This window comes from Neopsephotus bourkii, unplaced genomic scaffold, assembly GCF_033783945.1.
Source record: "Neopsephotus bourkii isolate Nb327-2 ecotype Australia unplaced genomic scaffold, CSIRO-AGI_Nbou_v1 NB_1629, whole genome shotgun sequence".
Lineage (NCBI taxonomy): Eukaryota > Metazoa > Chordata > Aves > Psittaciformes > Psittacidae > Neopsephotus > Neopsephotus bourkii.
Genome location: NW_026902104.1, coordinates 701,771 through 714,395, shown reverse-complemented (window position 1 = coordinate 714,395; position 12,625 = coordinate 701,771). Strand labels below are relative to the sequence as shown.

The 12,625-nt window shown below is 43.8% G+C and overlaps 1 protein-coding gene across 2 annotated transcripts; it reads left to right on the top strand.

The window, feature by feature from the left end:
- The first annotated feature begins 3,880 nt into the window (after window positions 1–3,880).
- Window positions 3,881–9,358, top strand: EIF1B (eukaryotic translation initiation factor 1B). 2 transcript variants are annotated; one of them, XR_009728421.1, is made up of 5 exons: window positions 3,881–4,213; window positions 5,994–6,157; window positions 6,830–6,931; window positions 7,509–7,687; window positions 9,120–9,358. XR_009728421.1 is itself a non-coding variant. In XM_061373147.1 (4 exons), exons 1-4 carry the CDS (start codon window positions 4,183–4,185, stop codon window positions 7,551–7,553), a joined length of 342 nt encoding a protein of 113 aa, XP_061229131.1. In that variant the 5' UTR covers window positions 3,881–4,182; the 3' UTR covers window positions 7,554–9,358. The 2 variants fall into 2 exon arrangements, 1 of the variants encoding a protein (XP_061229131.1); XM_061373147.1 differs by having other exon boundaries at window positions 7,509–9,358.
- Window positions 9,359–12,625: the final 3,267 nt, after the last annotated feature.

Sequence of the window (12,625 nt, the reverse complement as noted above, 5' to 3'; positions counted from 1 at the left end):
TGCAGGGAGGTTATGTGAACCACTGAGTTGGTGGGGCTTGAACAAGCTGACCTCTTACAGAAATGCTCTCTTGTCTTCAAGCAAAAGTTTATTCCAGGAGTTCTGCCTTTTGTAAGTAGAACAGATTTGTTAGTGCTCCTGTTGAACTATTGCCATCTTTGGCAAGCGGGGCTTTAGTGGTTCAGTGTTGTAGGCTGTTTGGTTTTCAGTACTAAAATCAAGGACTTCAAATTGAACTCCTTGCAACCTCAAATAACTCATCTGATAGAAATGAGACTTTGGAGACGGCTGCAAATACAAACCCATGTAGAAAGGGGATGCAAAGTTCCAGTAACTTCCTGTCATGTTGAGCATAGCTGCCATCTGCTGGTAAGTCTGAACCTCCCCTGGTGCAGCTTGAGGCCGTTTCCTCTTGTCCTGTTCCTTGTTTCTTAGGAGCAGAGACCGACCCCACCTCACTACAACCTCCTGTCAGGCACTTGTAGGGAGCCATCAGGTCCCCCCTGAGCCTTCTCTTCTCCAGACTGAACCCCCCAGGTCCCTCAGCCGTTCCCCATCACACTTGTGCTCCAGGCCCTGCACCAGCTCCGTTGCCCTTCTCTGGCCCCACTCCAGCCCCTCAATGCCTCTCTTGCAGTGCAGGGGCCCAGAACTGAACACAGGATTCGAGGTGTGGCCTCACCAGGGCTGAGTACAGGGGGACAGTCTAGCCACTCTTCTAAGTGCAGTTGACCTGTTTCCCTGATGCAAGACAGGGCATTCCCAGCCCATACTTCCATACAGGAGTTCTCTGGAATAACAAAGTGTCTCCCGCTAGTGTGGGTTAGTCCTCGCTCCTAAAGGGAAACCAAGGTACTTAAGAAAGTACCCAGTGAAGGTGCAGTTCTGCACCAGGGTGACAGGTTTTGCCTTTGGTATGTCATGGTTTGCATCTGCATGCCAGCGAGTTCCTGGTTTTAATCCCTGCATCTTACCCAGTCATAAATAACCTCTAATGAGTCACTTACAGCCTGACAGATGAACTGAAATACAGTAAAAGGCAAGCAAAGGGATCTCTAATTGCAATTCATAACCAGGTTGTGCAACTGTTACACTTAAATAGCTTCAAGCCATGATCAAGATAGAGATGATATTTTGCTTTTCCAGCACAATAGTTGCCAGGTTATACATTAGTCATGGAAAGGCAAGAGTCTCATTCCTAATCCATTGCTTAAACCCTGATGTCTAATAGCTATTAGCAAATGAGATTAACTCCAGCCTCAGCTCTAGAGCGATTAGCCATAAACTGAAACGTAACAGCCTAAGCAATAACCCCTTTTGCTTCCACTTAGGTTTTAGCCCTATTTTAATTGTTGCTACCTTTTTTGTTTACTGTTGTGCTTGGCCTGCCTTTGCACTCTGGTGTGGCTGGAAGCTCTCACAACAGGGCTTTCATAGGTCTATGGCCATGAGTGGCTGCTCAGCAGCAATGGGAAGGACTCAGTGAGGACAAAGGCCCTCAGGACAGCTGCCAGGGGGCAAAAGCAGAAGCACATCTCCAGCAGGATGGCGCCTGTCTCTGCCCACAGGGGCCAAAGTTTGGTGCAAAGCTCCCCCTGAGGAGGGCAGCAGATGATGCTGCATTAATGCAGCCCCACAGAGATCCCATATGGCCATTGTGGCACACTGCCAAGGGAATGATAAGCTTGTTGGCCACCACCTTCGTTTTAATTGCTGCCCAGTGCATGCCAAGCTGTGCAATTAGGGCTTGTTTCCATTCCCTCTGCAGTTGTCAAGGTTTGCACTTAAGAACTGTTCATCACAGTTTCATTTTAAGGACAACAGTCACATCTTGGTTTATAAAGGAGCTTTGCTGTTTCCCAGAAACCACGTCTCCTTTGCTGTAAGCTGCAGGATGAATTCCACAACTCGCCTGTAGGCCTGGGTAAACCCTGTAGTGAGAAGTAAATACTATTTTAAATACACGAAGATCCAAATTAAGCACAAGAACTGCCACAGTCAGCAAAGAACTCACCCAAACCTGTGGCTTCGGACTTGGGGTTTGTGGCTAGGCCTGGCCCCAGCTTTTGTCCTCTTCGATTGCCCCAGCACAACCATTGCAGGGTTATGCAAGTGGAGTGGATGTGAGGTTTTAACCTTTATTTTTTAGCTCAACTCAAACGCTGGCCTGGTTCGTCACAGTGCCCCACAGACAGCAGTACTGGCCCAGCCAAGGTAACAAAAACCAGTGGCTGGAGCAAAAAAGGAAAAAGTTTCATGGGAGAGCAAAACAGACACAGAATTTTGCACAAATATATAGAATTTGCAAAAATCCATTGGAGGCAAAATTCCCCCCCTTCCCATTAGTTACAGTGTAATGGCTCTGAGAGAGGTGCTGGAGACATCCCGGGACGTGTCCCTGAGGATGGGTGTTCTGAGCTTGCGCACCCTGCCCAGAAGGTTTCGCAGTGTCCGGCTCTGCATCCTGCATCCCCATTGTCCAAACCATGCCATATCCACTGTGACTGAAGCAGGCACCTCAAGCTCTGTAATCAGCATCTCCCCATCCTCCCATTACTGTCCCATCAGTGCCTTTGCCTGGGAAGGGGTCAGACAACCCTTCTCTACAGCCTGTACTGCAGAGAAGGGCTTCAGCAATAGCAGCAAAGGGCGAGCAGAGGTTTTGTATGAGAGAAAAGCTTCTTCTCAAAGCACCATGACCAGCAAGTTCTGAGACCAATGCACAGTGACACGCATAAAAGTACTGCAGCACTGATCCAGGCCTTGGATCATTGAAGAGAAATAGCACTTTGGTTTAAGAGGACTGAAGCTTCATATAAAAGCCAAAAAATGGAAAAAAGGAGAAATAGAGCTTCTGGCAATTGTGCCAATGCAAGTAAGTTACTGTGCCTCTACACAGTCATTAATCACCTCCTGAGGACTGGCAAGCTCTGTAACATGGGCACACCATTTTAAAGGCAAACCTTCACCGCTGCAGCCCCAGCACTATTTCCCACCACCACAAATGTCTGTGTCGGTCCACAAGCACCATGTGTGACCAGCCAGCCATGGTGGCACCCAGGCTGTGCCCAGCACAGGGGCACAATCCCTGCCCTGGCCCTGCTGCTGCACTGGTGCTGATCCAGGCCAGGATGCTGGGGGCTTCCTCCCTGCCTGGGCACAAGCTGCTCATGTCCAGCTCCATCAATCAGCACCCCCAGGGCCTTTCCCATGAGCAGTTTCCAGCCACTCTTCCCCAAGCCTGGAGCAGTGCATGGGGTGGTTGTGGCCCAAATGCAGGACCCGGCACTTTGCCTTCTTGAACCTCATCCCATTGGCCACAGCCCATGGATCCATCCTGTCCAGATCCCCCTGCAGAGCCTCCAGCAGATCAACCGGGCCTAATAATGATCACTGAAGGTATTAAACAGGACTGGCCCTAACACTGAACGCCTGAGGGACACCACTAGTGACTGCTCACCAACTGGATGTGATACCATTTGGGCTCTGCCCCAAAGACGGGAGACTCCACCTATGCAGGCCATAAGCAGCCAGTTTCTGCAGGAGAATACTATGCTTGACTGAGGAAGTGGGAACCAGCTTGACGCCAGCTTGGAAACACGAAGGGAGGCCAGGAAACCGCACCACCCAAGCCAACGGAGCCATGAAGGGAAACCCCCATTGGGGTTACTCACGGGGGCCTGCCACGTCTTGCGAGCGTACAGCATGGGGAGGGAGCGATGGGCTCCTGTGAGGAACCGTGCCCCGCGTGGGGAAGGCAGGGGTGCGCGGGCACACAACCCTACCCTGACCGCTACTCACCACTACCCCTCTGCTCCTCCGGCGGCGGCCATTACGCGCAGTGCATACTGGGTACTGCGACCCCTCACCGGGGCGGGGTCAGCCGCCATTTTGTGAGGGGAACCGGCGGCCGCTGCCCGTTAACGGCGCTGCGGGGCGGGTGCCGGGGCGTGGGCTCCGGCCGCTCTTCATTCCTTTCCGCTTTCTTCTCCTTTCACGCCGTTCTCCGCCTTTCCCTCCCCCTTCTTTCCCTCTCAGACTCGCCGCCCTCCCTCTGCTTTTGTTATCCCTCCTCCTCTCCCTCCGATCCCCGCCCCGCCGGCACTGCGGAGCCGGAGACGTGACCCGTGAGCACCCAGCCGCGGCCTTTTCCCCGCTGTTCCAGCCTCGCCGCAGAGTCGCATGTCATCTATCCAGAACCTCCAATCCTTCGGTAAGAGCAGCGGCACCCCCGTGTGCCGCAGAGAGACCCACAGTCGTCCCCTCGGCTGGCCCCGCTCACCCCGTCTTCGGCCCCGGGCCCTGTTCCGTAGGGCTCCGGTGGGGTTCGAGCGTCAGTGCCCCGGCCTCCGAGGTGACACCGAAGCGGGTGCAGCCCTAGAGTTGTGATCTTTGTGGACAGAGGGAGCCTGAGGTTCATATGCTCTGCTGAGAAGGGAATAATTTCCTCAGTTCCAATTGCTTGTTGATTTGCTGTCTCATCCATAGCAGTGCCCCAAAACCTGACCCATGCCTTGCCAAGGCTATGGTTTCTTCAGGTTGAGCTATACAGAAGGTAGGTAATTTCTGCTGTATTAGCAGGGAAGTTTACCACGCTGCGCCATGGTTCTCCTTATCTATAGGCGACAGAAGCGAGCAGGTTAACACTTCATACGATAATGTTGTCAGGGGTTTGGCCTCAAGTTTTGATTCTGATCTTCTGCACGTGTAACCCATACGAGAAAGTTAATGTTAATCACGATTTAGGAGCTGACCCTGCGCTTAGGTAGATACTGCCTGTAGGATCTATTTGAAGTGATCCAGTGTTAATACCTACAGTGCTGGCTCTTCACCAGTGATACTCATTCCTGAATCCCCTTCTTTTTTTTCCACTGGAATTTTATGTTAGTGTTTGCCCCACAAACCATGGTTCACAGTGTGTTTTGTCTGTAATAGGAATGAAGCCGGTCAAGCTTCCGAGTGCTGTACTTGTTCCTTGTGGTGCTTGCATCCTCATCCTGCTTTCAGTGTGTTTAATGCTCTTGTCATTCTTGTTTCTACATAGGTCAGTGCAGCTGAAGTACTGTTGCTGTTTCTGCTGAAGTCTTACCCTTTTGGAGCATTTGCTTCGAGTGTGTGGCAAAACTGTATTGGTGTGTTTAGGTTTGAGCTTTGGATGGAAGTTTGGGACATTATAGCATAGGTGGCTGTTGAAGATCAGACTTTTCAATATGATTCTGATTAGTATCAAAAAATTACTCGTGATTTATCTTAAAAAATAATACTTAAAGCACTTCATGCATCAAGGTTGGTTTGAAGCCGCTGATTAGGAAAGTTGTTAGGCCATAAAATTTCTTTATAGTGTGTGAAATATGTTTTCATGGAGAATAAGAAGCATAACCCAGAAAGTCTTCTTAAATGGTTCCTGTTTCACCTGTGCTAATAAATGTAAGCTTGGAAGAATCTGACAACTGGCTCAGTCAGTCTGAATTAATTTTGCTACAATTCTTGCCTAAAATCACTGACTGGCAGAGGGGTGCTGGGTTACAGACAGCCTCTGACACTTCTTAGTGTCTGTGGCTGTGTTTTGTTTATATTAGTAGCCGAGAATTACATCCATGCCTTAAAATGCTGATAGTGTGGTTGTCACAGTATAAGACTTCTGCTCTGTAAAAGAGACTGTGTACAAGAGCTTTTTTTATTGTCTACTTATCAGTTGATCTGATGAAATGCAGGGTTGCCCTTAAAATGCATGAGGCCATCTAAACCTTAAGGTGTATGCTATGTTCTCTTGGAACCATGTTTTCAGTTTTAGAAGCTTCAGGATTTGCAGTTTGCAAGGAATAGTGAAGAAAATTGAATTTGGTTTCTATCCAGGAGGGCATTGAAGACACCAGATGCATGACAGTTGAGAGCACTGTGTTGAGGCAGTAGCCTAGTGAGACTTAATACAGCTGGAGAAAGCATTGCTCTGATTTTTAAGCATAAACATTATGTTTTTTTAATTCCTGCAGACCCCTTTGCTGATGCAACAAAGGGTGACGACTTACTCCCGGCGGGGACTGAGGATTACATTCATATAAGGATCCAGCAACGGAACGGAAGAAAGACACTGACAACTGTTCAGGGGATTGCAGATGATTATGACAAGAAGAAACTTGTGAAAGCTTTCAAAAAGGTAAAGTTACTGGTAATAAATATATAAAGGAGTATGATATCTTTTAATACAAAATAACAGAATATTTGTTTTATTTCACTCTCGCCAGTTCACGATTTCATATTCAGATTGACCCTGTCTTTCTCATAACTCCTGTCAGTGTCTAGTGACACTGATTTTTGCTAAAAAGTTTAGTGTTTTTTCTGATAAAGAAGTAAATAAAATGCATTCTGAATGTTTTATTGAATTCACAGATACCTGGCTGCTTTGATGTAAAGAATAAAATCAGGTTATAGTAGAACTGTTTTTGCATTCCTGCTTCTGTCATAAGCTGTGTTGCTGTTGAAAATGGAGACTTTGAGCTTCTCCAGGATAAAAATAATTACTTTAAAACGGTGTGGAGCTGAAAGGCTGTGTCTTATGGCTTTATTTTCTTCTCTTGTGATGAGCATTGGCCAGTTCCTTCTGCACAGTTGCTAATGCTGTCTTTGCTGAATTTACCATCAGCAGTTTAGTTCGTCTCTGTATGTATCAGCAGATATACCAACCCCAGCGTAAAACAGATCTAGCCTTTGCCTTGCTTGGCATCAGAATTTAGTATGCAGCGTCTGTGACAAAATTCTGCTGAAAAGACTTGGTAAGCAAAATCATAATGTACATCAGATGTCTGACAATGTGAATGTTTCTCTCTAGAAATTTGCTTGTAATGGCACTGTGATTGAACATCCCGAATACGGTGAAGTTATCCAGCTTCAAGGTGACCAGAGGAAGAACATTTGCCAATTCCTCTTGGAGGTGAGGGACTGCAGATAAATACCTAAACTTCTCTGGAAGAAATACGGTGACAGGTGGCACTGATGTTAGTTAACCAGCTAAAGATGTCACTATAGTTCCTTTGTGTTTTCAGCCAAAAAGTAAAGTGACACTTGCAGAACGAGAGTAAACCTGTGGTAAGAACCAACGCACTGTAGAATGTGTTTACCTTGCTACAGGATTCCGCTTGTTCTTTGGCAGTGCAACTTGAGGTCTCCATTTGTAAAATCAGAGTGTTTGATGCAAACCATAATTTTGAGGCTGCAAACACTGTAGAGGAAGGAGGCTTACTGATGGCAATCATGATGCAGAGGTGTTAACACTGTCAAAGACGAAGTGCTAGGACCACAGAACAAGTCAGATATCTGATAAGATTCTCTTCTTCATGTAGTCAGTTCTTCTGCTTGGCCCAGAAGCATTCTAGAAACTAGGAAACTGCTTTATTGACTATATGCTGTGTTGCAGTCTTTTTATGCAAAGTATAAGATTATGGTAACTTGATGTCACTGTAATATCCAGTGTATCAGCTTTACTGAAATGTGTTGCTTTTCTCCTTTAGATTGGCATTGTCAAGGAAGAACAACTGAAAGTTCATGGTTTCTAAAATACCTGTACTCTCATGAAGAACCCTGCTTATTTGGCTTTTCTCTGAAAATGAATCTTTGCAGTGAATGGACTTCCCTGTTACCTGGACGTTTAAAATTTGATTCAGATTTGCATGACTGCGTGAAACATGTGGTGTGTAGACCAGAAACGCATAAGAAAACTTCAGTAAGGTGGTTATGAAGACACATGAGAACTTTAACACATTTCCAATGGAAATGTTTTAGTGATGATTGTTCAGTTTAGTACTCTCCACCTGACTTAAAATGTGTGGGTTGTATTAAAATAGTGTGTCTTGATGCTTAAAAATAAAAGTTTATTCATATATTTTCTGGGATATCTGAAATGCTTTAGCTTAAGTTTTAAGCTAGCACAGCAGCCTTACTAAAGAATGGCTGAACTGTTTTGTGGCAAGCATAGCTCAGGGCTGATTGAATAAATGGGAAAATCTACCTGATGAATTATTAGCTAATTAATCAGTCGATTAGCTTGATGTGATCTTGCCCTGTAGCTGTAAGACTAGAGCTTTTAAGTCTTTAGTGTAGGTGTATCTTAGTAGCAGCATGATATGACATAAATTGTTTGCTGAGTAAGTAGCTGGATCTTCTCTAAATTTTACTGCAGTGACTGTGATGTATTAGTGTTAAGCATAGTAAGATTAAAATAAGCTGAACTCCTTAAGGCTATTACTGGGAACATGCTAAAGGTTTAGGTCTTACATAGCACTCGCAGAAAATCCCATGTACTTCTTTCAAATGTTTTATTTCCTATGTCACTGAGTGAAGGAAAGGCATTGAGCTGGCTTCTACCATGACTGTGCATTTAATATTGGCAAGCAGAGTGCTTTAATTAGCTGCAGAAGGACGGAAGGTAACAGGCTCCACAATAACCTTTGTTATTCCTGGTATCAAGTTTGCTGTGATTAATGGTTAATACGGAGGGTTTTGTTATAGGGCTTGGGTGTCACTATAGAAGGCTGGGTTAGTTTACTTTTCTCACAGGCAATGCATTCAGTGTTATCTGAAGTTATAACAGGTTTGCTGCACCACAGTTTTCATGTACTTCCAGTTACCTGCCAGCATTTGGTATTCTGCTTTTAAGACATGTCTCTTTACAGAATGAAATGCCTTCCTTTGGTGAAACATGCAGATCTTACCTTACTTGTCTGATAGACTTGGAAATGTTCTCTGAAACAATTCAAAACACGCTGAACTAGGAAGCCATAATAATAGTGGGAAATGTTAAAAAACCTTCTTGTAATATCATTGATTCTCTGGAAAGGAAGAAAGAGACATTGCTAAGACCATAACTTAGAAAAAAAGAATTGATGACTACCTAAGTAAACATCAAGGCTAGGCTAAACTTCATCACTTAGTATCACCTGTGCCTATACTTAGTTTCCTGTTCATGATTGCCTTTTTAAATAGAAATGCTTAATTTTAACTCATATGAACCTTTTGCTTCTGTTACATTTCTGAATTCAGAAATGAACCTTTATGGCACTAGAAACAATTTGGGGAGCATTTTAAAGCATTCATATGGTAATTTCTTTCTCTGTCTGGTCTAGACAATTCCACCTGTAAGAATCCAGTGTCTCAATCTCCACAAAATTCTGCCTGGTGTTACAGATCTTAACTCTTCCAGAGAAAAGATGTTTCAGAAGATGGTACACTGTTAAGGTATAATGTGTCCAAGAGGAGGAGGGAATGCCTACAGGAAAACGTGGAATACACACAGAACAAAAATCCCAGGCATAAGTGTTACGCAAGTCTTGCACATTAACAGAATAAAGTCATTGCAAGTTTACCTAGTCCTGATTCATAAATGTTAAAGGAGTTAAGTATTTGGGGGTACATAGCACTTGGTGATTTTCATTTTATCAAATGCCAGAAAAACTGATACTCTCATTTAAAGCTTGTCCTCAAGCCCAACAGGAAAACCAAGCAGTATCTTCTCCTATTTTCACTGGTATTACGTTAGTACTTCTGGTGGGTTTCAAATTGGAAATTAACGAACGATTAGCAAGTGTCATGTGTTACTGAGTCAGTCTTCATTTCAGATGGCATTCCATTAACTTTTGCTACCTAAGCTTGAGTCATTTCTTCATAGTCATTCTGCTTGGAATAAGTTAGAAAAACCTTTTTCTTCCTCATTTAAGTCCTTTCTGATAGGAGGATCCTTGCAGTTGAAAGCTGGCTTGAGTTTTATATTCTTGTGTTTTGACCTATAAGACAAAATTAAAAGGAGAGGGAATAAGTAACATGTTAGAAGTTTAAATAGGTGAGATTTGTAACAAACAATGTTTTAGAAGGAAAGCAGAATTTTTTGTTGTATTTTAGACTAGAACAGTGTCTCTATAAGATTGTAACTAGCCTTGTGTTGTGGTTTAAGCCCAGCTGGCAACCCAGAGCCATGCAGCTGCTTGCTCACCCCCTCCCCTTCCTCCCCCTGCTCCTAGAGGGATGGGGAGGAGAATTGAAAGAATGTAACTCCCACAGGTTGAGAAAAGAACAATGGAATAACTGAGGTATAACACAAACCACTGCTGCTACCACCAGTAATAATAATGATAAGGGAAATAACAAGGGAAGAAAATAGAACTGCTCACCACCTGCCAGCCGATACCCAGCCCGACCCGAGCAGTGTTCAACTGCTCCCAGTTCATATACTGGGCATGACATGCTCTGGTATGGTATACCTCTTTGGTCAGTTTGGGTCAGGTGTCCTGTCTGTGCTTCTTCATGTCTTCCCCTCCTTCCTGGCAGAGTATGAGACTCAGAAAGTCCTTGGTCAGACTAAACATTACTGAGCAACAGCTAAAACATCAGTGTTACCAGCGCTGTTCCCAGGCTGAAAGGCAAAACCACAGCACTGCAGCAGCTACTGAGAAGGAGAAAAACGACTGCTACTGCTGAACCCAGGACACCCTGTTACAAGCCCAAGCCTCTCTGCATGTTCTAGAGGAAAGGCTTCAATAATTTCATGTTTTACCTTACCCTGAAATGTCTTTGTTAAAGCTCAGCCTATTTGGAATATATATCTATATGTATATATCTATATCTCCCTGTTTCAAGAAAGCTAAAAAATGTGGAAGACATTGAGAAATAAATGCTTCTGTACTTCCAGGAAAACCTGTTTTCACAGTGAAGGCAGGTTTCAATCGTTTCATCTATTAAAAAATAGATAAAAAAATAGTAAAGGATGTGGCCCATAATTGTCAAGGAAGTAAAAGGGAGCTAATAATGCAAAACATTTTTAATGTTTTTAAACCCGCTAGAAGGACTCAGGCTGGGGAAGCTGAGACTGCAAAGAATGGTGGCTGCTTTTTGTAGGAATATTGTGAAGTCTGTGTTCTACACATCTCCAAATCAAGGTTGCCTTCTCAGTGATACTTAGGCTTAACCACAAGCTGCAGTGGGCTGTAGGAACTGCTGTTTTAAATTCACAGCCTTGCTGTGTGTAGCTATATTAGGCTGTTGTAGCTGCCTTTTCTAGCTGATAAACTTTGAGTAAGAGATTGCATTAATTCATGGAATTGTCTGTTCAGAGCCTACATCTACTTAATGCAGCTATGAACAGTGAAACTGTTGCTTCTCAGATGGTGGTAACAGTCCTTATTTGTAGAAGATTCAGTAATTTGGATCCGTGAGCGGCCTATTTCCTCTTGTGTGAATTATCAGGCCCTTGATCTCTACCTGTGGTCTGCTAAATGTGCTCATGTGTTTGAGATGAGCATGAAGAGTGCAACTGTGGGCAGATGAGCAATAATTTTCTCAAGTGAAAGAATCTCTGAAAAGACTAGTGCCTGGATTGTGTGTGTGTACTACTCATTGGTTCAGTGGCTTTGCTAAACCTGCTTCCTGCACGACAGTCTTGCAGAGCCTAAATGAAAAGTGTTCTATTCTGGAGAACTCTGGGGAGGCAGGAGGGAACCTCATAAACAAAACAGCTTAGGAAATGAGTTTGTATCTTAATTCTGTTTTCATTAACTTAGATTCTGAACTGCAAGACCTCCATAGCATTGTTATTTCTTTAAAAATCCCAATTAAATTTCCTTGAGAGTTTGGAATTTATGGTTCTAAATATATCTAAAGCCATTATAAAAATTATGAAGCATTGCTGAAGCTTAAGATTTAAATAATTGAACAAAGCAATAATTAAGCAGAGCTCTGCATTTTGCCCTGTACTTCTTGTGATGGGGATGTGGTTACCCTGAAGATGCACTCATATTTACAGACCTGCCAGTAAGTGGATATCCTTGCTGTAGTGTGATACCCTGTTTGTAGTTTTTGTGAGATCTTATCTAATGTGCTGCACTGTTACAGGATGTACTATTCTAATTTTACAGTATAGGACAGAGGTACTTTGAGTTCAGTCAGCAATTGTTTTTTTACTTAGTCTTCCTGGAAGGCTCTAGTGTACAGAATCCATGTGTTACACCCTCATTTAAAGAGGTTCAGTAGTTCCTCTTACTGGGTGAAAGTATGTAAAAGATGAGTATTTAGCTAGTTACAGAATGGGGCCTTTTTAGCACTTATTTTGGGACACAGTAGGGGTTACTGTCACTTTTGGTGTGTGCAGTGTTGATTATTGTCACGGGGTGTTCTGTAAATTGGTGTGCCACTAATAAGGAAGTGGAGTTGGTCTTAGAGGTTCAGATGTATTAAGTACTAAGAATTTGCCTTCCTCCTAAGACTTTCCATATGTCCATACTCAGTTTAGTTAGTACCATGTCCATGCACAGCAACATGAAGGTTAGTTCTCTAGCTGTCAGATAAAGTTTTTGAGGTGAATAAGGCAAAAGTGACATAGTTGTTTGATATTTGCTGTACAGATGCTTCATGCCTATTCTTTCCAGTTTACATTGAAAAGAAGATGACCTCAGAAGAGAATTTGTACTTGGCATGACTTTTTAATGTTTGGTACGTGTCTGTGATTGAACTGTTGATGAACAAATCTTAACATGTGTCGGAGTATTGTTAGAGAGCTGAGACAACAAAGTCTTTGGAAATAAAATGTACCAGTGTTATTTTCTGTATGGTTTTCTAAAACAAATTTAATGTTACGTTATTA

What these genes read in the sequence shown, in the direction of transcription:
- EIF1B (XM_061373147.1), top strand. Translation starts at nt 4,183, where the DNA reads ATGTCATCTATCCAGAACCTCCAATCCTTCG. An exon ending in CCAGAACCTCCAATCCTTCG is followed by an intron (nt 4,214 to 5,993) that starts GTAAGAGCAGCG and finishes TAATTCCTGCAG; the next exon opens with ACCCCTTTGCTGATGCAACA. An exon ending in TTTGCCAATTCCTCTTGGAG is followed by an intron (nt 6,932 to 7,508) that starts GTGAGGGACTGC and finishes TTTCTCCTTTAG; the next exon opens with ATTGGCATTGTCAAGGAAGA.